Source organism: Bos indicus, chromosome 29, assembly GCF_029378745.1.
Source record: "Bos indicus isolate NIAB-ARS_2022 breed Sahiwal x Tharparkar chromosome 29, NIAB-ARS_B.indTharparkar_mat_pri_1.0, whole genome shotgun sequence".
Classification (NCBI taxonomy): domain Eukaryota; kingdom Metazoa; phylum Chordata; class Mammalia; order Artiodactyla; family Bovidae; genus Bos; species Bos indicus.
In genome coordinates, this window is record NC_091788.1 from 22,927,353 (window position 1) to 22,952,843 (window position 25,491).

Consider the following 25,491-nt stretch of genomic DNA (forward strand, 5'->3'; position numbering starts at 1 on the left):
ACACCATACCTGTATCTGTCTCTTTCCATCTTGCCTTGCTATTTCTTACATTTCTTACTATTTCATAATACAGTTCTACTCTCTTTAACCAAATTTAACTTGCCTGGATCAATTTCATAAGACAGGACCGACTCTGTGTGTGTGTGTCAGGGGGTGTATAGGGAATGAGGAATGGAGAAACAGAAGACCATGTACTGGTAAATTTCCCAGAGTTCAGTGCAATTAATTTCAGTATTTGATTCCGTAGGAATGCTATTTTCCCATCTTTTCCTAAGCTCTGGAATAGTGTAAATCTCATGTTTCCTTTGGGTAAGATGAGTCAATTTAAAATCATTTTGCTCTGCCTTTTAGTGATAGATTTTAAAAATATTTTAATATTGCTCCTGTAGCTATTGGTACATTCTCTGTTTTATATCACTTACTGAGCACATTTTGGCAGTTTTCTTTTCTAAAAAAGTGACAATTTCAAACAGATTTTAAAATGTATTAGAATGAATATATATATATAGCATTTTTATAACTTTCTCACCTCATTCTTTTTTGAGATTGTCAGAATTTTGTTTATCTTTTCAATGAACCAACTCTTGGTTTATTTAGCAATTATGTTACCTTTTATTTATTTTCTAATGTGATTATTTCTGCATATACCTTTATTCTTTCTTTCTTACCACTTTCTGTTGATTAGTTTTACATTTTTTCTTAGTTTCATATAACAGGCTCAGTTCATACTTTCCTTCTTTTCCACAATAAAAGCATTTATTGGTATATACTTTTTATAAATGTGGTTTTAGCTGATTTGTATGAGTTTTCATTTTAATTAAGTTCTCCTTGTAATTTCAATTTTATTTCTTCTTTGTGCAATAAGCTTTCTTGGAAGCATGAATATTAAGTGGCTGAATTTTTGGCTATCTTATTATCAAATTCATTTTTTATACTATTATCGTACATGAATATGCATTGTAAAATTTCAGCTTTTGGGAATTCAGTTTTATTATCATTTTTAATAAGTGCTCCATAAAAATAACAGGTAAATGTTATATATTCTATTTGTACTACATAACTTGATGTTTAATCAAGCTTTAATTGTATTACTTAGGTTCCTTACACCACTACTTATTTTCTGTCTACTCTGTCACATGGTATGGGTATCATGGCATTTTAATAAGCATGATTTACAATTTTCCTTATATTTCTAAGAGTTTGCATGTCACAGATTTATCTGTGTTGTTTAGCACATATAAGATTAGGGATGTTTTATCTTTAGGAAGGTCACCAAGATGAAATCAATGTACATACTGAGTTAAACATTATTCACAATCTCCCCATCTCCAAGAAAAAAAATCATCAAGTAGAGTTTCCACTTAAATAGGTCTACTTACATTAGTTGCAACAGAAAGGACAGCCATTCCGTAAAGAATATCTTGCCAAACACCTATGCTATGAGCCTTAGCAGCTACAGGTCTCCTGTACTGAGTCGTAAGCTTCCAGGCATCCACTCGAATCTCTATTATGTTATTCAAGAGCGCGAGAAGAGGGGCCAAAGGAAAAGAGGCCACAAATAACGTAACAAATCCAAACTGGATAACTGTGGGGAGAAAAGAGAAATTCACAAACTCATCATTGTGGAGGGGAAAAGGGGGAACAGTCGGCCTAACTCCCACCACTTCCTTCATTTTGAAGGGATCTACACCAGCAAAACACTCCAGGCCTCCTTCCAGCTGCCTTCTTCCCCTTTCCGAGATTGCTTGCTAGAATAGGACGGAGAAATTAGCCATGCACAGCTCAGTTCTATCCCTGCTGCTTCTTTTAAGATCTGCTTGTCTGAAGAAAGCATCTATTCTTATTAGATAAGATAAGATAGTCTTCTTATTCATAAAACACAGTCTTTTATTATTATGGCCTATGCTTAGGTCTGCTAGTCTAGTATTTATATTGGTATTGGCACATCTGTGGGGTAATCAAGCTTTCTATTTTGCTAACCTATGTACCTTATAAGATCAGAAATAATCACTGACTCATTTGTATGTTCTGAGTATATAAAAGTACTCAACTATAAGCCTTATGAATGAATGCATTATTTAAGATTTGAAAATGTTAATAGAGGAGAAGGTAGTATAAACAAGATATTTGAGAGTAAATCAGAAAATGAACCACATAAACATCAGAAATATATATATAAGTTGCATGTGGTCAAAGGAAATACAGATATCCTAGAATGAGGTATTTTTTAAGGTCCCAGTCCTCTATACTAACTTGACATCTTTCTAAATATGTTTTACTCTCTTTCCTCACTAAGGCTTAACACCTACATAAGCTGGCTTATTTCTCTATGTTTCTTCTTTTGTTTCCATCAGTGCTTGGGGTAAAAGAATCCACGTGGCTGGCAGACTGTACTTCCCACAGGAGAGAACCAAAAAACAATAAGACAAAGATGACTTTCCATTGTAGGAAAAAAGAAAAAGAAATCTTCCACTAGTCCTCTATTTTTAGATAGATCTTGAGTGTTTCTGGATTTCAGCATTTCTCATAATACTTTCTGATTAGCATCAGTCTTTCCATCTACTAATCCAAGAGAACAAACTGCCTCCTTCCTAACTTCTCTACTGAACCGAGAAACAGAAAATGAAGGTGAAGTATTATGCAGAAACAGCTTGAATTTCTAGGTTCAAATCTCAGATCTTTACTTATAATCTCTGTGGCCCACGGCAAATAACTTCTCCAAGCTTCAGTATTCTTTCAAATAAAACGCAGTGAATAATGACTGTTTTGTAGAATGTTTTAAGATTAGAGATACAGTATGTAAAACAATCAGAATAAATTAACTCTTAATTGTGTCTCAATAATTAATCTTGTTATGAAACACTGATTTCATCTTTTACTTTCAGTTATAACCTCTGACACATTTGTGCAAAAATTCACTTGAAACATACACAATTATTTAAAAATCACAGCCTTATGACTCCACAAATCAAGGACTGCCTAGTTTTATAACTGTAGACATCTTCCTATTTGCCCAAATATACCTATTTTAATTCAGGTATCATATGTACATATTTCAGTGGAGAATCAGTAACAAATTCAGGTCATCTCATTTATTCTACCATGACTTTCATGGGCCACGAAAATAAGCTGGGAAAACTGTCCTCTTTAATTTCACCAAAACAGCAGAGAAGGTCATTTGAGAGGAAACACTCTGAGTAGATTCCACAATCAGTCCTGGGGTTCTCTCTCTTAAAATTTCACCCCAAACTCTCTTCAATCCTTAGAATATTTTATGCGTTTCTTATGTCTGCTTTGGGTTTCCCTTGCATATCTACTTTTAGCTTCATTCTTTTCAGCCTGAAAAAAGGATATACACTAAATGTATGTCAGACTCTAGTAATGTTTTTCATTGTATTCCCTCTATGAGCAATCACCAAGGCAAAAAAAAAAAAAAGCAGAAAGCTAAACTATTTTGAGACAAGTATTAAAAAGTGATCCTTACTTAATTTTGTTCAACAATACTAACATTAAGTTGATAGGAAAAATATCTCTGAGATTGCTGTTTTGAAACTAAATTTCATCCTGCATTATATTTGGGGAAGACAGAAATACTGAGCCAATATTTTTCATTCACTGTCCAATGATTTATTGAACACCTACTATGTGCAAGGTAGGAAGAAATATTAAGAGATGAAAAACACTTATTTTACTTAGCTTCTTTCAAGTTTCAAGGCAGAGGTTGAAAATTACCTGTTTCCAAATACTCATAGAATAACTCAAGAGAACCAAAAGTTTCAAGGTCATGATCCTGCTCCCATCGACTGTATAGCTTTTCAGAGTTGGTTCGGGCTTTTCGGCGTCTCCACCAATTCAGAACCAAGCTGTTGGAAGTGGTAAAAGTAAACATGAAATAGGACTTAAGAGAAAGGGGTCAGAGAATCACAGTATTAGATCTAAAAAATGGAGGTGAGGGAGGGCAAGTAAGTTTAGATCACAGAACAAGTAGAGCGAGACATGACTGCAACTAAAGTCCAAGTCAAAATCTAGTGCTCTGTTCACATCTACTTGCTAAGGATGAAAGATCTTTATTTGGATGATAAAGAAAGTAAGACAAGCCTGCCTCTGCAGGGTAATGTATTTACTCAGAGACAGCTCTTTAAAGAGCACATGGAGGAGAGGTCACCACAGGACTGTTTTTATGTATTTAATTCACTGACCTTAACGATGTTGTGATACTAAGGCCACTTGGGGGAATGAGAAATGGGTTACAATAGAAAATGTATGACAAGGGAATACAGAAGTTTATCTAACACATGACAATAAATATAATAATCCTAAATAAGATATTACCTAAATCAATTCTCTATATAAATATATAAGAATATATACATTATATATATATATAATTTAATATATCATGATATAATTAAGAAAAGACTTTTTCAAAATTAAAAACTCAATCCATGTAACACATCACATTAACACATTTAAGGAGAAAAGTATAAAATCATAGTGACTAATGCAGAAAAATGCATTTGATGTATTTCAACAACCTATGAAAACCTATTTATGATAGAAAAGAAGAAAAAGAAGAAAATTGCCTCAGTCTGATCAAAAGCATCTGCCAAAATCGTGAGCTAAACATAATTCTTAACAGGGAAAAATTAGCAGAATTCCCCTTAGAATTAAGATCAAAATAAGAGTGTATATTATAACATTCAAGACTTTATTGGAGATCTTAGCCAAACAATAAAATGAAAAAGAAAAGTCAAAAGAACTGGAAATGAAAGAGAAATCTATGATTACAAATAGTAATGTGAATGGACTGCTTGCCTAAAAAACTCAAATGAAGATAGACAAAAATTATTACAAATAATAAGCGTTTATCAATATATTGCATTCCTATATACATCCTCAGCGATCAATGCAAAGAAATAGAGGAAAACAACAGAATGGGAAAGGCTAGAGATGTCTTCAAGAACACTAGAGATACCAAGGGAACATTTCATGCAAAGATGGGCTCGATAAAGGACAGAAATGGTATGGACCTAACAAAAGCAGAAGATATTAAGAAGAGGTGGCAAGACTACACAGAAGAACTGTACAAAAAAGATCTTCATGACCCAGATAATCACCATGGTGTGATCATTCAACTAGAGCTAGACATCCTAGAATGTGAAGTCAAGTGGGCCTTAGAAAGCATCACTATGAACAAAGCTAGTGGAGGTGATGGAATTCCAGTTGAGTTATTTCAAATCCTGAAAGATGGTGCTGTGAAAGTGCTGCACTCAATATGCCAGCAAATTTGGAAACTCAGCAGTGGCCACAGGACTGGAAAAGGTCAGTTTTCACTAATCCCAAAGAAAGACAATGCCAAAGAATGCTCAAACTACTGCACAATTGCACTCATCTCACACACTAGTAAAGTAATGCTCAAAATTCTCCAAGCCAGGCTTCAGCAATACATGAACCGTGAACTTCCAGATGTTCAAGCTGGTTTTAGAAAAGGCAGAGGAACCAGAGATCAAATTGCCAACATCTGCTGGATCATTAAAAAAGCAAGAGAGTTCCAGAAAAACATCTATTTCTGTTTTACTGACTATGCCAAAGCCTTTGACTGTGTGGATCACAATAAACTGTGGAAAATTCTGAAAGAGATGGGAATATCAGATCACCTGACCGGCCTCTTGAGAACCTATATGCAGGTCAGGAAGCTTGGGGCTAGAGCACTGGGACGACCCAGAGGGATGGTACGGGGAGGGAGGAGGGAGGAGGGTTCAGGATGGGGAACACATATATACCAGTGGCGGATTCATTTTGATATTTGGCAAAACTAATACAATTATGTAAAGTTTAAAAATAAAATTTAAAAAAAAAAAGAATTGGACATGGAACAACAGACTGGTTCCAAATAGGAAAAGGAGTACGTCAAGGCTGTATATTGTCACCCTGTTTATTTAACTTATACGCAGAGTACATCATGAGAAATGCTGGACTGGAAGAAGCACAGCTGGAATCAAGATTGCTGGGAGAAATATCAATAACCTCAGATATGCAGATGACACCACCCTTATGGCAGAAAGTGAAGAGGAACTAAAAAGCCTCTTGATGAAAGTGAAAGAGGAGAGTGAAAAAGTTGGCTTAAAGCTCAACATACAGAAAACTAAGATCATGGCATGTGGTCCCACCACTTCATGGCAGATAGATGGGGAAACAGTGGCAGACTTATTTTTTTGGGCTCCAAAATCACTGCAGATGGTGATTGCAGCCATGAAAATAAAAGACGCTTACTCCTTGGAAGGAAAGTTATGACCAACCTAGATATAGGTTGAAAAGCAGAGATGTATTGAAAAGCAGAGATACTACTTTGCCAACAAAGGCCCGTCTAGTCAAGGCTATGGTTTTCCTGTGGTCATGTATGAATGTGAGAGTTGGACTGTGAAGAAAGCTGAGCGCTGAAGAATTGATGCCTTTGAACTGTGGTGTTGGATAAGACTCTTGAGAGTCCCTCGGACTGCAAGGAGATCCAAACAGTCCATCCTAAAGGAGATCAGCCCTGGGTGTTCATTGGAAGGACGGATGCTGAAGCTGAAACTCCAATACTTTGGCCACCTCATGCGAAGAGTTGACTCATTGGAAAAGAGTCTGATGCTGGGAGGGATTGGGGGCAGGAGGAGAAGGGGACAACAGAGGATGAGATGGCTGGATGGCATCTCTGACTTGATGGACGTGAGTTTTAGTGAACTCCGGGAGTTGGTGATGGACAGGGAGGCCTGGCATGCTGCGGTTCATGGGATTGCAAGAGTTGGACATGACTGAGCAACTGAACTGAACTGAACAATAGACACTACACTTTCCTTTACCACAATCCGGTGTCGGTAGATTGACTTACTGTGGGCAGGCAATTGGACCTGAGTTTGGTTCAGTAACAGATGTGTCCACGACACACAGATATCTTCAAAGAGTTTGACTTCCAGTAATTTTGAGAAATAAAATGCAACTATAGAATAATTTACAGGGCATATAACATTTAGATTCCCCAGTGAAATATTCACAGGAGACAGGGATAATTATCTTTCCCTAAACTACACTCAAGCAAACAGAGATGCATATTTAAAAGTCTGTATTACCTTTATATACATTTGACTGTTGATTAAAAGTGGAATAGCACTTAACATGTATATTACCCCATGTAAAATAGATGACCAGTGCAAATTCAATGCAAGAAGCAGGGCACTCAAAGCCAATGCTCCGGGACAATCCAGAGGGATTTGGTGGGGAGGGAGGTGGAAGGGGATTTCAGGATAGGGGGAAACATGTGCACCCGTGGCTGGTTCATGTTGATGTATGGCAAAAACCACCACAATATTATAAATATCCTCCAATTAAATAAATATTTTTTTAAAGTGAATTTTTTGTTGTTGTTGCTATTGACTTAGACATTAGCTAACAAAGGCACCATGATAATCAAAGAATTCCACCTTCTTTCAGAGGAAATCTCTCATGGTTACTTAAATCAAGACAAAACTTGTAAATCATACATACGGATAAATGGCCTCTTTAATGTTTCCAAAGATTTGTTTCCCAGTCATTATGATGGTCAACTGGGTTGTCAGTTCTACTAGGCAGCCTGCAGGATCACACTAGCAGGAAGAAAAAGGAGAAAAATTAAGTGAATGATGAAAGATGGACTTCTGCAACAAAAGAAATCTCAAACCAGAAGGTGAGAATCTGAAGATTTGCACTGGAACAGATATTAAATGATACAAAGGGATATTCAGGTCCAAGTTTCAAGCATGATCACAGTGGTGGTGGTGGTAATTTAGTCGCTAAGTCATGTCCGACTCTTGAGACCCCATGGACTGTGCCTGCCAGGTTCCTCTGTCCATGGGGATTCTCTGGGCAAGAATACCGAAGTGGGTTGCCATTTCCTTCTCCAGGGTATCTGCCCCACCCAGGAATCAAACCCAGGTCTCCTGCATTGCAGGCAGATTCTTTATCGACAGAGCTACTAAGGGAAGCTAGTAGATTCAGCTGTGAAATACGTTAAAACACACACACACACACACACACACACACGTTTCTGGGCCTTATTCTTAGAAAATTCCGAATCTTCCTATCTGTGTTAGGGCCGGAAGTTGTTATTTTCTTCATGTGATCTGGTTGCAAGCCAGATTTGGAAATCACTGAGCGGGTCTAATTCTACACCCATGCGGGGAGCCCTTTCTGCTGTACCTCCAGGAAGTTACCATTCATCCTTTGCTGGGAGCCTTCAGGAATATAGAACTTACTTATTCCAGTTCATAGCTCATATTTTATATCAAACAATGGGTACAATACAACTGTCTTTCCCCAAATAAACTGGAGAGTCTATCAGATAGCAGGATTCTAAGACCAATATGCTCCATGGACAGAGTCAGTATCTCACACTTTTCTTGAAACTTGATAAAATTTGAGTAAGTGTGGGGCACACCAAAAGGTACTGGATTAACAGTGAGCTGCCGCTGCTGCTGCTAAGTCACTTCAGTCGTGTCCGACTCTGTGTGACCCCAGAGATAGCAGCCCACCAGGCTCCCCCGTCCCTGGGATTCTCCAGGCAAGAACACTGGAGTGGGTTGCCATTTCCTTCTCCAATGCATGAAAGTGAAAAGGGAATGTGAAGTCGCTCAGTCGTGTCCGACTCTGTGTGACCCCATAGACGGCAGCCCACCAGGCTCCTCCGTCCATGGGATCCTCCAGGCAAGAGTACTGGAGTGGGGTGCCATTGCCCTCTCCCTAACAGTGACCTACTGAAGCCATAAATATTACCTCTCTAGAGAATTCTTACCTCTTCACTTCTCCACACACCAAACAAATATGTGTATTTTCCAGGATATCCCACAAATTTCCCTTTAAAGAACGCTACGTAGAAGCAGGATGAATAATAATTTACAAACTGAAACAGGAACATTTTCAAGGTAAGACTGCTCTCATACTCCTGGTGAGTCCGAGGAATTTCTGATTTAAAAAAAAACAAACAACAAAAACAAGGTTTAATAACACACCTTCCTGTTTCTTCTTAAAGTGTTTTACTCCCTGGGACAAGTGGATAGCTAGTCATATTACTCACAGTCTACTGAAATGCTCCCCACTCAGTTCATAACTGACCAATATTAAGTAGCCATGGATGTGTACTAAACTTTCCAGAACCAGCATTGCATTAATCTCATCACCAGAGAAGCCTGGGAAGCCATCATTAGTATGTTTAGAGGGGTGAAATACTTGCCTAGGGACACACAGTCAGAATACAGAATTCAAACCCTTATCAAACTGAAGCGCCTCCTGCTCATCTCCGTGATTCCCAGGATATCTGTGTGTGTGTGTGTGTGTGTCACTCAGTCATGTCCAACTCTGCAACCCCATGGACTGTAGCCCACCAGGCTCCTTTGTCCAAGGGATTCTCCAGGCAAGAGTATTGGAGTGGGTTGCCATTTCTGTCTACATATCACTACATGATATCCTGTAAATATTTCAGATCTCTCTTGTCTGTTTCCAATCCAGTTTAAACAAAGTAAATCATATAAAGGGCAGAGGGTGATTTCCACATTGAATTGTGCTTCCCTCTCATGAATTAAATGGGTTTATCAATTTTTAAAATAATGTCATGCAAACAGTGGCAGCGATAGTACACATTTCCCCTCTCCTTCATTTAAAGTGGATTATCATGATCTATCACTTAATGAACTCCAAAGATAAGAAAATGTTAAGAGTCTCTTCACACCACAGGAGAACAGCATGAGCCGTGAAAGAGTAAGGGACCATGTTTTTCTGAGATGGTATCTTCCAGGGGTATGAGCTGATCCAGCCAAAACCATGACATGTTCAGCAACATGGAAATGGTAACACATATTCTAAAGACACAGATAACTCCTCCACTTTACTAAAATTTAGTTGCATTCCTACAAAATCTCTAATGTGAGTACAGGTGATGAAAGCTAAGGTATTTTTAGGTGCTTGGGTTTTAGGTGCTTATACACACACACACACACACACACATGTATACACACATATATGTATACACACATATGTATACACACACATATATACACACATATATGTATACACACATATGTATACACACATATACACACATATATGTATACACATATACGTATACACACATATATGTATACACACATATGTATACACACATATATGTATACACACATACACACACACACACTGTTGTGAACTCCAAATTTGAAAAGAATATTTAATGGCAGTGACTTCCCAGTGTTTACCCTGCTGCTGCTGCTAAGTCACTTCAGTCGTGTCCAACTCTGTGCGACCCCATAGATAGCAGCCCACCAGGCTCCTATGTCCCTGGGGTTCTCCAGGCAAGAACACTGGAGTGGGCTGCTATTTCCTTCTCCAGTGTTTACCCTACTGCTGAGTAAATACTGTGCTGCCTTTTTTGTTACCATTGGTCCAAGGACAGTGCACAGATTTGGAGAAGAGGCAGAAGCTCTTGGAGAGTGCAGTCACAGAAGAAGCTGAGGCAGGAGCTAAGTCTCTGATCTCATCTCCGGCTTGCTGGGGGCAAGGGCAGGAAAACCCTGTGCTACTCTCCCCAACTGACCCTCCCATTCCACCTGGGACCTCTTTACCTTCCCTCATGGCTTTAGGAGAAATTTTCACAAGAACATAATCCAGGTCTTAAGAAATGGCAACTGAAAAGAAAAGCACTAACTTTTAGATTTATTCAGGAGGACCTGATTGATCTGCTTTTCTGACACAGGCTTTCAAAATTCAACACCTTCCAAAAGCCATATACAAGAAATAAAAATTATCTGTGTCTTGAGAAATGTGTGAGGATTTTATTTAGGCTTCAATTAATCCCATCAAGGAAGGATTAAGGCAAGAATATGCAAAGAAGATCTACAGAGGCCTAATTCCTTTTAGTTCTTCTTCCTGCTTCCATTATAATAGGCCTGAATGTAGCTGTTAGGGAATCCTGAAGTACCAGGCTATGCGTCTACCTGTAGAGCAAAACTGTCTTGAAATGTGCTTTGAAAAGTGAACTCCCTGGGGGCTGATCCAGAATGAAGGTGTAACATTGGCAGGAATTCTTTTTCAGAGTCATACTAATGATTTGGCCAGCTTACCCATTTTTGTAATCCAGGCAGATATCTTTTCATAAAAGAAATTCAAGATCAAGATGACAATAAAGTTCAAGCACGATCCAGAGAGAGATGTGGTTATCTGGGGAGTGAGGAAACTTTTGACATGCTTTAAGGATGCTTCACTTTCCATGAAGCTAGCAAATGTAGCAAAGACTGACAGGCGGTATACAATCACAGCTACCATACACGCGACAACCAGAGCCATCTGGGGGAGGGAAACAAAAACCGGTCACTCTGGTCTCTGTATCTGTGCGACACATACATAGCTGAAACACACTCTTCTCTTCAGCTCATATATTAAGTTTAGCAGATCTGACGTGGAGAGCAAGCCAACCAGTTCCTCTCACTACTGTTGTTGTTTAGTTGCTCAGTCATGTCCAACTCTTGAGATCTCATAGATTGTAGCCCACCAGGCTCCTCTGTCCATGGGATTTCCCAGGCAAGAATACTGGGTTGCCATTTCCTTCTCCAGGGGATCTTCCTGACCCAGGGATCAAACCCACATCTCCTGCTTGGCAGGCGGATTCTTTACCGCTGAGCCACCAAGGAAGCCCCCTCTCACTGTAGATGGTATAAATGGCAGGAAATGAAAACTAGGAAAGTAAAAAGGTTAGAGATAAGGCATATGGTAGCAGCTGAGTAAGTAGAAAATAGAAAAGTACTCATTGCTTATCCTCTAAGTCCACCCTCTTGAACAAGTTGGAAAATTAGCCAGCAAGCCAGCATCTGACTGTGGCCTTACCTGTTTATGGGTAGCCCTCTAAGATTTTTCCTTTTTTTGCATTTTTAAAAGATTATAAAGAAGAAGACAATTATGTGTAAGAGACTATTTGTGGCCCACAAAACCTATAATATGTCCTTTACAGCAAATGTTTGGCAACCTCTGCTTTAGTTAAATATGTATTGTGAAGATTACATACTTCCTCAAGAAAAATATGTTTAAAAATTCAATTTTATTTCCCCTTACAATATTGCCATTAGCAGTCTGATATGCCTGGTAGTTCAGATATTTGTATAGATCCAGTATAAATTTTATACCTTCCCATACTGCAAAATCACAAAGATCTTTATAACAATGATTGGAGAATTTTATTGTGAAAGTTGAGGAACTGAATAAAATTAAATGAGTACTAGAAATAAATGACAGTGATCTTACCACACTCTAGAATATTTTTCATTTAGTGTCCCCAATTGATTATAACCCCTTTTAATTCTATCATCTTTCCTAAAATGATTGTTATATCATCTAGGAAAATACACATTTAAATAGAAAAACCAAGCCTTTAATAAAAAAGGTTAAAGATTAAAAAAATTATGGGACAACATGGAGTAGAGAGGTTAATCAATAGTCTACAATTGCCAATTATTTATACTTCAACAGGCTAACATCTCAGAGGGTAACTTTGTCTGTTTCCTAAAATTAAAGGTTAACTGTAAGAGGGCATAGATTTGGAAAGGGAAGGCAGGAAATAGATTATGAAGATGGAGGAAGCTATTAGGTAAAAGACATGGAGAAAATCTGACTCCCTAACAATGGGATATACTAATTAAATTCTTTAAGTAGAAGATGTAACATTTTCTTCCATTATTTTGGCAAGAGAATGAACCTTAATGGTATTGTATAGATACTCTAGATGGGCATAAAGACAAATTAATAATTTAAAAAAAAATTACCAAATAGCTCAAATTGTTTATTATACTGTTCTGATTTCAAGTTATCAACGAAGAGCTGGGGGAGGAGGAGGAATAGGCTTTAATATAAAGCACCTTTCTCTCCCCACAACTCTTTTTCCAAGGTTTAATTATGACACATCCATGTAAATTACAGTTTATTTTATGTAAGTGCTCCATTCAAGATAAAAACAAAATACCGTGGAGGGGGGAGGGAAGAGAGGGACGCGGGCCATTGCAGATGAAACTGTTGAAGTGACCCCAATATGATCTGAAATCAAATAGATGACAACGGTTTTAAAGAATGCTCACCCATAATGTCACTGTGACTCCCGATAAAATGTACCATGGAAGACGGCTACATAGAGGCAAGTAAGGTTCCATCTCCTGTAATTTTGAAGAAATCACAGCAAAATTAAAAATCTACCGTCAGAGTCGGGCTTCCAAGCCATAGTCAAAACCACAAAGCCCAGTTCAAGGCGCTCAGAATCAGTGGATTCACCGTAGCTCGTGGGAAGCTGTATGCTAGTAGTGGGTCCTTACGTTTAGGTAGAAACCTTTAAGGCTCCTAGATGGAATGTTCTACAAATGATAAGACTTTATAAGATATACATTATTTCCTGAGTGTTGAATTCTAGTGGTATTTAGGGCAACACAGACAGGAAAAACAAAGCCAAACCTGAAGGCTGCTGCTCAAGTGGATATGCTTTAATGACGCTAACATTTTCTAACTGAGTTAAACTGAATTGGGCAGGCTGCCCAAGAGCTCTACTGAACTTCAGGATGTCTGTGCATACATCTGATGATGTACATGTGTGTATCCAATGTTTGTGTGTTTGTATGTGTGTGCATATTTGTGTGTACACTTGTGTGGGTTTTCACGCATGTATGTGCATGTTCCTAACAGACTCAAATGTAAGAGGTTAGGTTGTGCTTTACGATTGAAGAAGCACTGCAATGAAGTTAAAAACAAAAACCTCATTTCCAAAACCATTAAAGCTAAGTGAAGTAGATGATTCACAGTGAACTAATACATATGTTTTTTTAACTGGTTTCAAATGTAAACATTTGAATACATCTTGGTTTCAATACATCTTGGTTTTAGGTCAATAGTTTTTGGCAAAGCCAACTGAACTGCTTTTATATTCTTTTCCTATCCCATGAAGTATGAACAGATATACATCAAATCATTATTAGAATAATATTTCTTTTAATATATTTCAATTAATTTCAAATTATTAATATATTTTCTGAGGTGATTTTTCTCTTCATTCATTTACTAAATTTTTTGTATTGTTTCAAAGAGATTTAATAAATCTTTAGTGAATGCCTGAACTGTGAGGATTTTGAGTGTTATACATAAGCATAGTGTCCTGAACAGAGTAGGGAACTGTACTGAAGAGATTTTAGAGGCTTTCTAGTCTCCCTTTAATATCATCAGGTAACATGGTGATTATAGAGTATGGCAAGGTAAGAACTCTAAGAATATGCGCCAAGAGTTACAAAGTACCTTTCATTTTCACATGAAACAAACATGAGTTAACAAGAAGTCAAAAAACTCAATTAACAACATACAGCCAGTTTGCCAGTTATCCCCAAATCTAGACTTTCCTTTCTAGACACCGGTGCAATTATCTTCCCATTACAGTCAATTAGTATGGAACAGATGGATAAACTTTGGTCTAATAAAGCAATCAATCATAAGCTCCTTACCTTAATACAATACCATTTTAATTTTCACACATTAACTTAGTATCATTTCCATATATGTGTGTGTGTTTCATATATATATATATATACATACAAATTTATATATAAAGTCCACAACACACTATTTTCCATTTCATTTTATTTCCCTTAGCACTAAAACCAGGTATTCTATGTATGATGGCTTGGATCTGCTTCAAAATAATTGCAGGCGGCAAAAGCGGTAAAGAGCCTGCCTGCCAATGCAGGAGACACAGGAGACGCAGGTTCAGTCCCTGAGTCGGGAAGATCGTCTGGTGGAGGGCATGGCAACCCACTCCAGTATTCTTGCCTGGAAAATCCCACGGACAGAGGAGCCTGGTGGGCTACAGTCCACAGGATCACACAGAGTTGGACGTGACTGAAGTGATTTAGCACACACTCACGCATGCTCACTCTAGTGGCGGGGGGGGTGGGTGTGTAAAAGAAAAAAGTGCCCATGAATTAATAATCATTGAAGCTGGGTGATGACTCCGTCCTGGGACTCATTACTCTTTTCTACCTACTTTTTCATGTGTTCAAAATGCATATTAGAATCAAGTAAATAAGTTTATGTGATTTATATGTTGGAGAATATTCATATTTAACAGCAGATTAAAATACACATCATTGAGAGGCCACCCACAGTGTGTCCACTGAAATACACTGCCTATGTCAGTTTCCTAATATACCTGAGTCACTGCATTCAGTTTCCTTTTGGTACACATAGCTTCAAATTCAGGTCTTAGCTGGAGCTGCTGCTGCTCCTCTTCAAAGTCTACCAGGTCCCACTCATATTCCAGTCTGGCTTGTCGTCGCTTCCAAAACTCCAAAAACAATGTGACTATGGGCAAAGAAATATATAAAAACAAATGTAATAAGGAGATAGCACAATAAATGAATAAGAAGTCAGTACCTGGGTTTTCTTTCCTTTAGAAAAAACATTTTGGTTGTATGATGGTTATTCTGTTACTATTATGTTTGATGATAAAATTATAATACTATGAATTTTAGTATAATACTACAAAATAGTATTAAAATAACTCTATATATATAAATACAAATTAGTTTCTTAGACAAACACAGAAAAACTTTTTTAGGCACACTATTCTCTTTCTGCATTCAGATAACTTGAAATAATATTTGAATGTGACATTTTACTATCACCTTGATTTTGTTTACATGTGTTTTACTGAAATCATTCAAGCAACAGTACCACTTTCTCAGGTTTAGGGAAATTTAAGAAAGATATAAGAGCCATTTCACAGCACAATATCTTTCTTTGTGCCTCTCCTCTGTCTACACCTGTTGGTCTGTCTCTCTCTGTATATGAAAGTGAAGTCGCTCAGTCGTGTCCGACTCTTTGCGACCCTATGGACTGTAGGTCACCAGGCTCCTCTGTCCATGGAATTTTCCAGGCAAGTGTACTGGACTGGATTGCCATTTCCTTCTCCAGGGGATCTTCTTGACCCAGTGATCGAACCCGGGTCTCCGGCAATGCAGGCAGACACTTTACTGTCTGAGCTACCAGGGAAGCACCTGGTATATAATGTATATATTATACATATATACTATATATGTATATATCTATATTATATATACTATATACTATATATGTATATACTATATGTACATATACTACATACTATATATGTATAATATATAGTATTATATATAGTATAATATACAATATATATAGTTTTTTAAATAAACTATCACTTAAAGAATAATATATTTACAGAAAAGCACACACACATGATCAGCACCCCCAGAAACTCTCCCTTAGCACCCTAAGGCATAGATGTAACTGGTAAAACACACACAAACACAGCAGTTTCTTTAACCATTTGTCTATCAATGGACATTTAGGCTCTTTCCACTCCACACCTTGGTTAATGTATTAATAGAGAGTGTTGCAGTGAATATAGGAATGCTAACATCTCTTTGAGATCCTGATTTCAATTATTTTGGGTAAATACCCAGAACTGGGATTGCTGCATCACATGGCAGTTCTACTTTTAATTTTCCACACTGTTTTCCAGTTGTACCATTTAGCACTCCCATCCATAGTATATAGGACTTCATTATAATTCTCAACATCTCATTAACATGCCTTTTTTTTTATTTTGGTAACAGTCATCCTGACAGGTATGATATACCATCTCATTGTGGTTTGATTTGCATTTCCCTGAGAACTAGACATTAAGTTTTTTTTTTTTTTTCCTTCATGTTATCTGTTGGCCATTTGTATAACTTCTTTGGAGAAATGCCTATCCAAGTTCTTTGTCCATTTTTAAATCAGGTTATTCTTTTTTTTTCTTTCTTACTATTAAGCTATAAGAGTTCCTACCATTGAGCTACAAGAGTTCCTCATATATATTAGAGATTAACCCCCTATCAGAAACATGGTTTGCAAATATTTTCTGCCTTTCCCTGGGTTGCCTTTGAAATTTGTTGATTGTTATCTCTGCTGTTCAGAAGTGTTTTAGTTTGATGTACTCTGGCTTATTTTGTTTGTTTCTGTTGCCTGGACTTTGGTGTCATCTGCGTGAAATCGTTTCCAAGTCCAATGTGATAAAGATTTTCCTTATGTTTTCTTCTAGGAGTTTTACACTTTCAGGTCTTACGTTTAAGTCTAATCCATTTTGAATTGACTTTTGTGGTGGTATAAGATGTGAATGAGGGGCTTTCCAGGTGGTGTTAGTGGTAAAGAACCTGCCTGCCAATGCAGAAGATGTAAGCAACATGGGTTCAGTGCCTGGGTCAGGAAGATCCACTGGAGGAGGTCATGGCACCTGCTCCAGTATTCTTGCCTGGAGAATCCCATGGACAGAGGAGCCTGGCGGGCTACAGTCCATGGGGTCACAAAGAGTCTGACATGACTGAAGTGACTTGGCACGCACGCACACAAAACGCAAATGAAAAATGTTGTCTGTCACATCAGTAAACAAAGCACATTTCTGCCGTCAAGCCACCATAACCATCCAGATGATAAGCCTTGAGCAAACTCAGAATAGGAAAGAACAGAATACTGACTACTATAGAGTTAAGAAGTGAACCGAAGCAATGAGTGTGCATGCACAACTCAGTTGTCTGACTCTTTGCCACCCCATGGACTGTATGTAGCCCACCAGGGTCCTCTGTCCATGGAATTTTCCAGGTAAGAATACTGGAGTATGTTGCCATTTCCTTCTCCAGTGGATCTCCCCAACCCAGAAATCGAACCCACTTCTCTTATTTTTTTCTGCATTGGTAGGTGGGTTCTTTACCAGCTGAGTCACCAGACAAGAGAGCCAAGGTGCATGTCAAAGGAATGATTTCAGTGAATCCAAACTCTTGCATCTTCCTATATATAGAAAAGTACTAAATTCACTAATTTGATATATATTGCTTTCTTTAATTAACAGTAATCTTGGCTATTATAAACAGTGCTGCGATGAACATTGGGGTACATGTGTCTCTTTCCCTTCTGGTTTCCTCAGCATGTATGCCCAGCAGTGGGGTTGCTGGATCATAAGGCAGTTCTATTTCCAGTTTTTTAAGGAATCTCCACACTGTTCTCCATAGTGGCTGAACTAGTTTGCATTCCCACCAACAGTGTAAGAGGGTTCCCTTTTCTCCACACCCTCTCCAGCATTTATTATTTGTAGACTTTTGGATCGCAGCCATTCTGACTGGTGTGAAATGGTACCTCATAGTGGTTTTGATTTGCATTTCTCTGATAATGAATGATGTTGAGCATCTTTTCATGTGTTTGTTAGCCATCTGTATGTCTTCTTTGGAGAAATGTCTATTTAGTTCTTTGGCCCATTTTTTGATTGGGTCGTTTATTTTTCTGGAGTTGAGCTGTAGGAGTTGCTTGTATATTTTTGAGATTAGTTGTTTGTCCATTGCTTCATTTGCTATTATTTCTCCCATTCTGAAGGCTGTCTTTTCACCTTGCTAATAGTTTCCTTTGATGTGCAGAAGCTTTTAAGGTTAATTAGGAAAAGAGACACTGATGTATAGAACAGTCTTATGGACTCTGTGGGAGAGGGAGAGGGTGGGAAGATTTGGGAGAATGGCAATGAAACATGTAAAATATCATGTAGGAAACGAGATGCCAGTCCAGGTCCGATGCACGATGCTGGATGCTTGGGGCTGGTGCACTGGGACGGCCCAGAGGGATGGTATGGGGAGGGAGGAGGGAGGAGGGTTCAGGATGGGGAACACATGTATACCTGTGGCGGATTCATTTTGATATTTGGCAAAACTAATACAATTATGTAAAGTTTAAAAATAAAATAAAATTAGAAAAAACAAAACAACAACAACAACAACAAAAAACCCCAGTAATCTATTGATGTACCGACTACCTGGTCTTTCTTGCAAAACTCCTTTTCACCTGGTTCCTCCCTTATCTCTTTGGAGCAGTCCCTCAGAGCTATCTGAGAGTCTGCCTCCCAGGCTTGAAGTCCTCAGAAAGTCTGCTAAATGAAAAATAATTCTCAACTTTTAGGTTGTGAATTTTTTTCAGCTGACAAAGATGAGGATCTAATGTCATTCTTTTGCATGTCAATATCCTGTTTTCCCAGCACCACTGGAAGACTATACTTTCTTCATTTTGCTTTCTTGGAAATCCTGTTGAAAATTAGTTAACCATATACAAAGGGCTTTATTTCTGAACTCCATTCTGTTTCATTGGTCTGTATGTCCATCTTTATGTCAGTACCATACGGTTTTGACTGCTGTAGCAAACAAACAGTTTCTAACTGGTTTTCTGCCCAGAGCTAAATGCAGAAGCAGCAGACACAAACACCCATCTTCCAATATTTCCTTGAAAGAGATTAACTTGCAAACTTTAAAAGCTGATGCCTTAGGGTCCAACTTCTAAACAGCCTGCATCCAGGTGCTGACTAAGATCTTCCCATTTGGGACCCTGATGGGTCTTGTCACAGCCCCAAAGACTGGGAGCCACTGAGAACGAAGGAGGCAGCTTGGCCAATCACAGGCCCCACTTTTAAGGCTAGGAGAGGTAGTTATTTTACGTAATGCACAGAAATCAACACAAAGAGGCAAGCTAAATGAAAAAAACAGAGGAAGAGGTTCCAAGAAAAAGAACAAGACAAACAAACTTCAAAAAAAGACTTTAATGAAATGAAGACAAGTGATTTACTTGACAAAGAGTTCGAAATAAGGGTCATAAACATGCTTACTGAGGTACAGAGGACAATGCATGAATAAAGTGAGACTGTGAACAGAGACAGAAAATATAAGAAAGTAATAAAGAGAAATCAAGAGTATTATCAAGAGCATTAAACAGAGCTGAAGAACACAAGACTTTTATGGCAAAACTCAACAGGAGTGTTTGGCAGCTTACTAGATCAAACTGAGAAAGAATCAGCCAACTCCAAGAAAAGGAAGTAGAAGTCATCCAGTCAGAGGAGCAAAAATGAATTAAATAAAAATGGAAAATGATTTTTAAAAAGTGAAGTTAGCTTAAAGGATTTATGGGACAATGTCAGGCAGATAAGCATTTGCATTAGAGGAGGTCCCAGAAAGAGAAGAGCGAGAGAGAGAACATATTCAAATAATGGGTAAAAACTTCTCTTAACATAGGGGGAAAAAACCAAATATCAGATCTAGGAAACCCACTGAGTTCCAAAAAAAGATGGAAACAAAGAGAAACACACTGAGACACATTATAATTAAAACGTCACAAGTTAAAGACAAAGAGAGAATTTTATAAGCAGGAAGAGAAAACCAAGTTATGTACAAGGCAACACTTACAAGACTTTTAGCAGGCCAGAAGGGAGCAGCACATAGTTGAAATACTGGGAAAAAACAAAACAAAACCTGAGGATCGAGAATACTCTACCTAGAAAGTTTTCCAGACAAGTAAAAGTGGAAAGTTTATCACGACTAGAGTGGCTTTTGAAGAAATGTTAAAGGGACCTCTTTAAACTAAAATGAAAACGTATGAAAGTATAAATGTCACTGGTAAAGGTAGATATCCAGTTAAATTTAAAATACTCTAATGTTATAATGGTGGTGGATAAATCACTTGGAAATCTATTATGAAGGTTAAAAAGCAAAAGTAGTAAAAAATAACTCTACAACAAAATTGTGTAACTATAATAATTGGTTATATACAATATAATAATTGGTAAAGGATACACTAAGAAGATGTAAACTGCAACATCAAAACATAAAACAGGACAGAAAGTAAAATTATAGAGCTTTATATGTATTTAAAATTAATTTGTCTTAGCTTGCAATAGAATGATATAATTACAAGATGTTTTACCCCTTTGTAATCACACAGCAAAAACCCATAAAAGACATGCAAAAGATAAAGGAATCTGAGCATAACATTACAGACAATTATCACACCCCCAAAGAAGGAGGCAACAGAGGAAGAAAGGAACAAAGCAATTACAAAACAATTAACAAAACTGTTGCTGCAGAACTCAACTCCACCATTCTCCAGTTGTTTGGCATTTGAAGCAAACTGGAAAGGTGAAAAAGTTCTATAAGTGGGTGCCTCATGAGCTGACCACAAATCAAAAAAATTGCCATTTTGAAGTGTCATCTTCTCTTGTCCTATGCAACAATAATGAACCATTTCTCGATCAGATGGTGACATGTGAAAAAAAGTGAATTTTGTACAATTCAGTGACTGGTCTGAGAAGAAGTGCCAAAGCATTTCCCGAAGCCAAGCCTGCACCAAAAAAAAGGTCACGGTCACTGTTTGGTGGTCTGCTGCCCATCTGATCCACTACAGCTTTCTGAATCCCAGAGAAACCATTGTATCTGAGAATTATGCTCAGCACATCGATGAGACGCACCAAAAACTACACTTGCAGCCAGTATTGGTCAACAGAAAAAGGCCAATTCTTCTCTATGACAATGCTTGACTGAATGTGACACAATTAACACTTCAAAAGTTGAACACATAGGGCTATGAAGTCTCATCTGCCATATTCACCTGACCTCTTGCCAACCGACTACCACTTCTTCAAGCATCTCAACAACTTTTTGCAGGCAAAATGCTTCCATAACCAGCAGGCAGTAGAAAATGCTTTCCAAGAGTTCATCAAAATCTGAAGCATGAATTTTTACACTACAGGAATAAACAGTCTTATTTCTTGTTGGCAAAATGTGTTGATTGTAATGGTTCCTATTTGATTAATAAAGATGTGTTTGAACCTAGTTATAATGATTTAAAATTCACTGTCCAAAATTGCCATTACTTTTTCACTAAATTACTTTTACTGTTAAGCTAAAAGGACTTAACAGGCACTTACAGTGCATTCCATCCAACAGTAGCAGGATAAATATTCTTCTAAGAAGGCAATGGCACCCCACTCCAATACTCTTGCCTGGAAAATCCCATGGACGGAGGAGCCTGGTGGGCTGCAGTCCATGGGGTCGCTAAGAGCCGGACACAACTGAGCGACTTCACTTTCACTTTTCACTTTCATGCATTGGAGAAGGAAATGGCAACCCACTCCAGTGTTCTTGCCTGGAGAATCCCAGGGACGGGGGAGCCTGGTGGGCTGCCATCTATGTCGGACACGACTGAAGCAACTTAGCCGCAAGTGCACATGGAATGTTCTCCAGAAAAGGTCATATATTGCCATCACAAAACAAGTCAATAAATTTCAAAAGTTTGAAATAATATCAAGTATCTTTTCTGACCATAATGGTTTAAAACTAGAATTATATGAAAAATAAAAACTGGAAAATTCACAAATATATGGAGAATAAAGGGCATGCTACTGAACAAACAATGGGCCTTAGGAAAATGAAAAGAGAAATCAACAAATATCTTGAGACAAATTAAACTAGACATACAATATACAAAAACTTATGGGATACACCAGAGGCAGTTCTAGGAGAGAAGTTCAGAGGCATAAATGTCTTCATTAAGAAACAAGAAAAAGCTAAAATAAACAAGCCGACTTTAGACCTTAAGGAACTAGAAAAAGAAGAACAAGCAAAGGTAGTTGAAGTAAGGAAATAACAAAGACCACTAGAGTGTAAATAAACAAAATAGGGACAAAAGACAACAGAAAAGATCAATAAAAAGATAAATAAAATAAAAACCTTTAGCCATAATTACCAAGAAAAAAGAAAGATAAGGTTCAAATAAATAAAATTAGAAATTAAATAGGGGACATGCCCCTGAGGCAGTTGGTGATGCCTCACCGGCTTGACGGACATGAGCCTGAGCAAGCTCCGGGAGTTGGTGACAGACAGGGAAGCCTGGCGTCCTGCAGTTCATGGGGTCTCAAAGAGTCAGACAAGACTGAGCGACTGAACTGAACTGATGCACCTGGTATGACAGAAATACTAAGGATCGTAACAGACTACTATGAACAATTATATGGCAACAAAGTGGATATCCTAGAAGAAATGGATAAAGTCCTAGAAACATACAACCTACTGAAACCGAATCATGAACAAACAGAAAATATTAAGGATATCAAATCAGTAATTAAAAACTTCCCCACAAATGGAAGTCCAGGCCTCAAAGCTTTAATGGTGAATTCTATAATATAGGTAAAGAAGAAATAATCCTTCTCAAATTCTTCCAGAATCTAGAAGGGGAAAGAAACCTTCCAAACTCATTTTATGAGGCATCATTACCCTTACACCAAAGTCAAACAAAGACAATACAAGTAAAGAAAATTACACTTGATGAATGTAGATACAAAGAACCTTAACAAAACAGTAGCAAATCAAATTCAGCAATATATTAAAAGAATCATACACCATGATCAAATAAGATTTATTCCAGGGATATAAGGATAGTTCAGTACCCATAAATCGATCAACAGGGTATATCATATTAACAAAATAAATGATTTTGAAAAAAACCCATCTCAACAAATGAAGAAACAGAATTTAACAGAATTCAACATCCATTATGATAAAAACTCTCAAAATATGGGTATAAATACAATCTATTTCAATATAAGGCTATACATGACAGGTCCACAGTTACCATCATAGTCAATGGTGAAAAGCTGAAAACTTCCTTTATCATCAAGGATAAGACAAAAACTCCCATTCGTGCCACTTCTATTCAACTGAGCACTGGAAGTCTAGCCAGAGCAATTACTCAAGAAAAACAAACAAACACATAAATTAGAAAGAAAAAAGGAAAGAAGTAAAACTGTCTCTATTTTCATATAACATTAAGTTACAAAAAAATCCTAGTGTCTCCACCAAAAAACTGTTAGAATAAATAAATTTAGCCATGTTCCAGGAAATAAATAAATATATTAAAAACAGTTGTGTTTCTATACACTACTATCAGAAAGAGGAATTAAGAAAACAATCCCATTTGTAATAACATCAAAAAGAACATAATAGCCAGGGAGAAATGTAACCAAGGAAGTGAAAGATATGTACACTATATAATATAAGACATTGATGAAAGAAATTGAAGATAGAAACAAATGGAAAGATAGTCCATGCTCATAGATTGGAGGAATTAATATAAAAATGTCCATACTGCCCAAGTGATCTCCAGATTTAATGCAATACCTACCAAAATTCCAATGCTATTTTTAACAGAAATAGAGAATACAATGCTAAAATTTGTATAGGGCCACAAAAGACTTCAAATGGACAAAGCAATCTTGAGAAAGAACAAAGCTCTAGGCATCATATTCCTGATCTCAATATTACAAAGCTAATCAAAATAGTATGGTACAATTGGCATGTCATAAAAAGAAACACACAGACCTAGAGAACACAATCAAGAGCTCAAAAATAATTCCATGTATTATGGTCAATTAATATTTGACATAGGGCCCAAGAATATTCAATGAGGAAAGAATAGTTTCTTCTATAAATGGTTTTGGGAAAATTGGATATTTGTTTGCAGGACAAAACTGAAGAAAAGGGAACCATTGTGCAGGAACATAAATTGGCATACAGCCATTATGGAAAACAGTATGAACGTGACTTAAACATTAAAAATATAACTATAATGTGATGAAGCAATTCCACTGTTAGGCATATATCCAAAGAAAACAAAATCAGTATCGTGAAGCTGTCTTCACCCCCACATTCACCGCAGCTGCTGGGTGTTCCACGTATGGTTGCTCGTCTGTTTGTTATGACATGTAAGGTCAATGTTGGTGTACAAGTTCTCTCAGTGGAAAGAATTGAAAAGTATTACATATGTTGTAATTTGTATATATATCTGTCATGCATTTCTGATTCTAAAAGAATGACAGAGGCAGGATCTGTCTGGCACATGATGAAGAGATGTCCACTCACTAACTTAACCAAAGGAGGGTGGAGAATTGTGGGGGAGACCTCACTGTCCCATTTTCTCTTTGAGTCTGCACTTTTCTCTTCAGACAAGCAGTCAAGCAGAAGTGACAGAAACCCATAACCCTCTCTGAGACACACACGCCCTCACAAATGTAGGTGTCCTTTTGACTGAATCAAGTTACCCTGCTCCTTTGGCCAGTTTTTAAATGCACATACTTGTGCTTTGTTAAAGACTGTTTGTTAAACTGGGGAGAAAAAAGTCTACCTTTCCAGAGTCCCCCAATGTCTTAGAAGTCTTTAGGCCTCTTCTTGACAAGTTACTCTTACAGAAAATACTTTACTCACTGACAATGGGAGAAACTTCATGACACTTCTACTTCCCATGGGATACAAAGGAGAAGAGATACTGGGATTATTTCCAAAATTAAGGGGAATTCCACTTTATATGGGAGCTTTTAACCAAATAGAATTTGACACAGGGAACTTAAATTCAAATGTTGATATATGAGCCCTCAGAAATTTTTGAGTCTTGTTCAAGTTTGTGTCCATGACTCAATATCCTCCAGCCACCAAATACTTAACATTTATTCTCCTGAATTAAGCAATTATTGAGCTTATTTTTACACAGTGCTAAGAGAGAATGTGATCTGAATACATACGAAGTTTCAAAAATTAAAGT

The 25,491-nt window shown here is 37.5% G+C and overlaps 1 protein-coding gene across 3 annotated transcripts in view; it reads right to left on the reverse strand.

The window, feature by feature from the left end:
* Positions 1-25,491, reverse strand: part of ANO5 (anoctamin 5) — an 87,957-nt gene that overhangs the window by 10,414 nt on the left and 52,052 nt on the right. For all 3 annotated transcript variants that reach the window (XM_070783237.1, XM_019954956.2, XM_019954954.2), the window contains 7 exons: positions 15,233-15,384; positions 13,128-13,202; positions 11,127-11,349; positions 8,810-8,979; positions 7,528-7,625; positions 3,733-3,863; positions 1,380-1,585 (listed from right to left, as the gene is read on the reverse strand). In XM_070783237.1, coding sequence (XP_070639338.1) covers positions 1,380-1,585; positions 3,733-3,863; positions 7,528-7,625; positions 8,810-8,979; positions 11,127-11,349; positions 13,128-13,202; positions 15,233-15,384 — 1,055 coding nt within the window. The remainder of the gene's footprint in view (positions 1-1,379; positions 1,586-3,732; positions 3,864-7,527; positions 7,626-8,809; positions 8,980-11,126; positions 11,350-13,127; positions 13,203-15,232; positions 15,385-25,491) is intronic.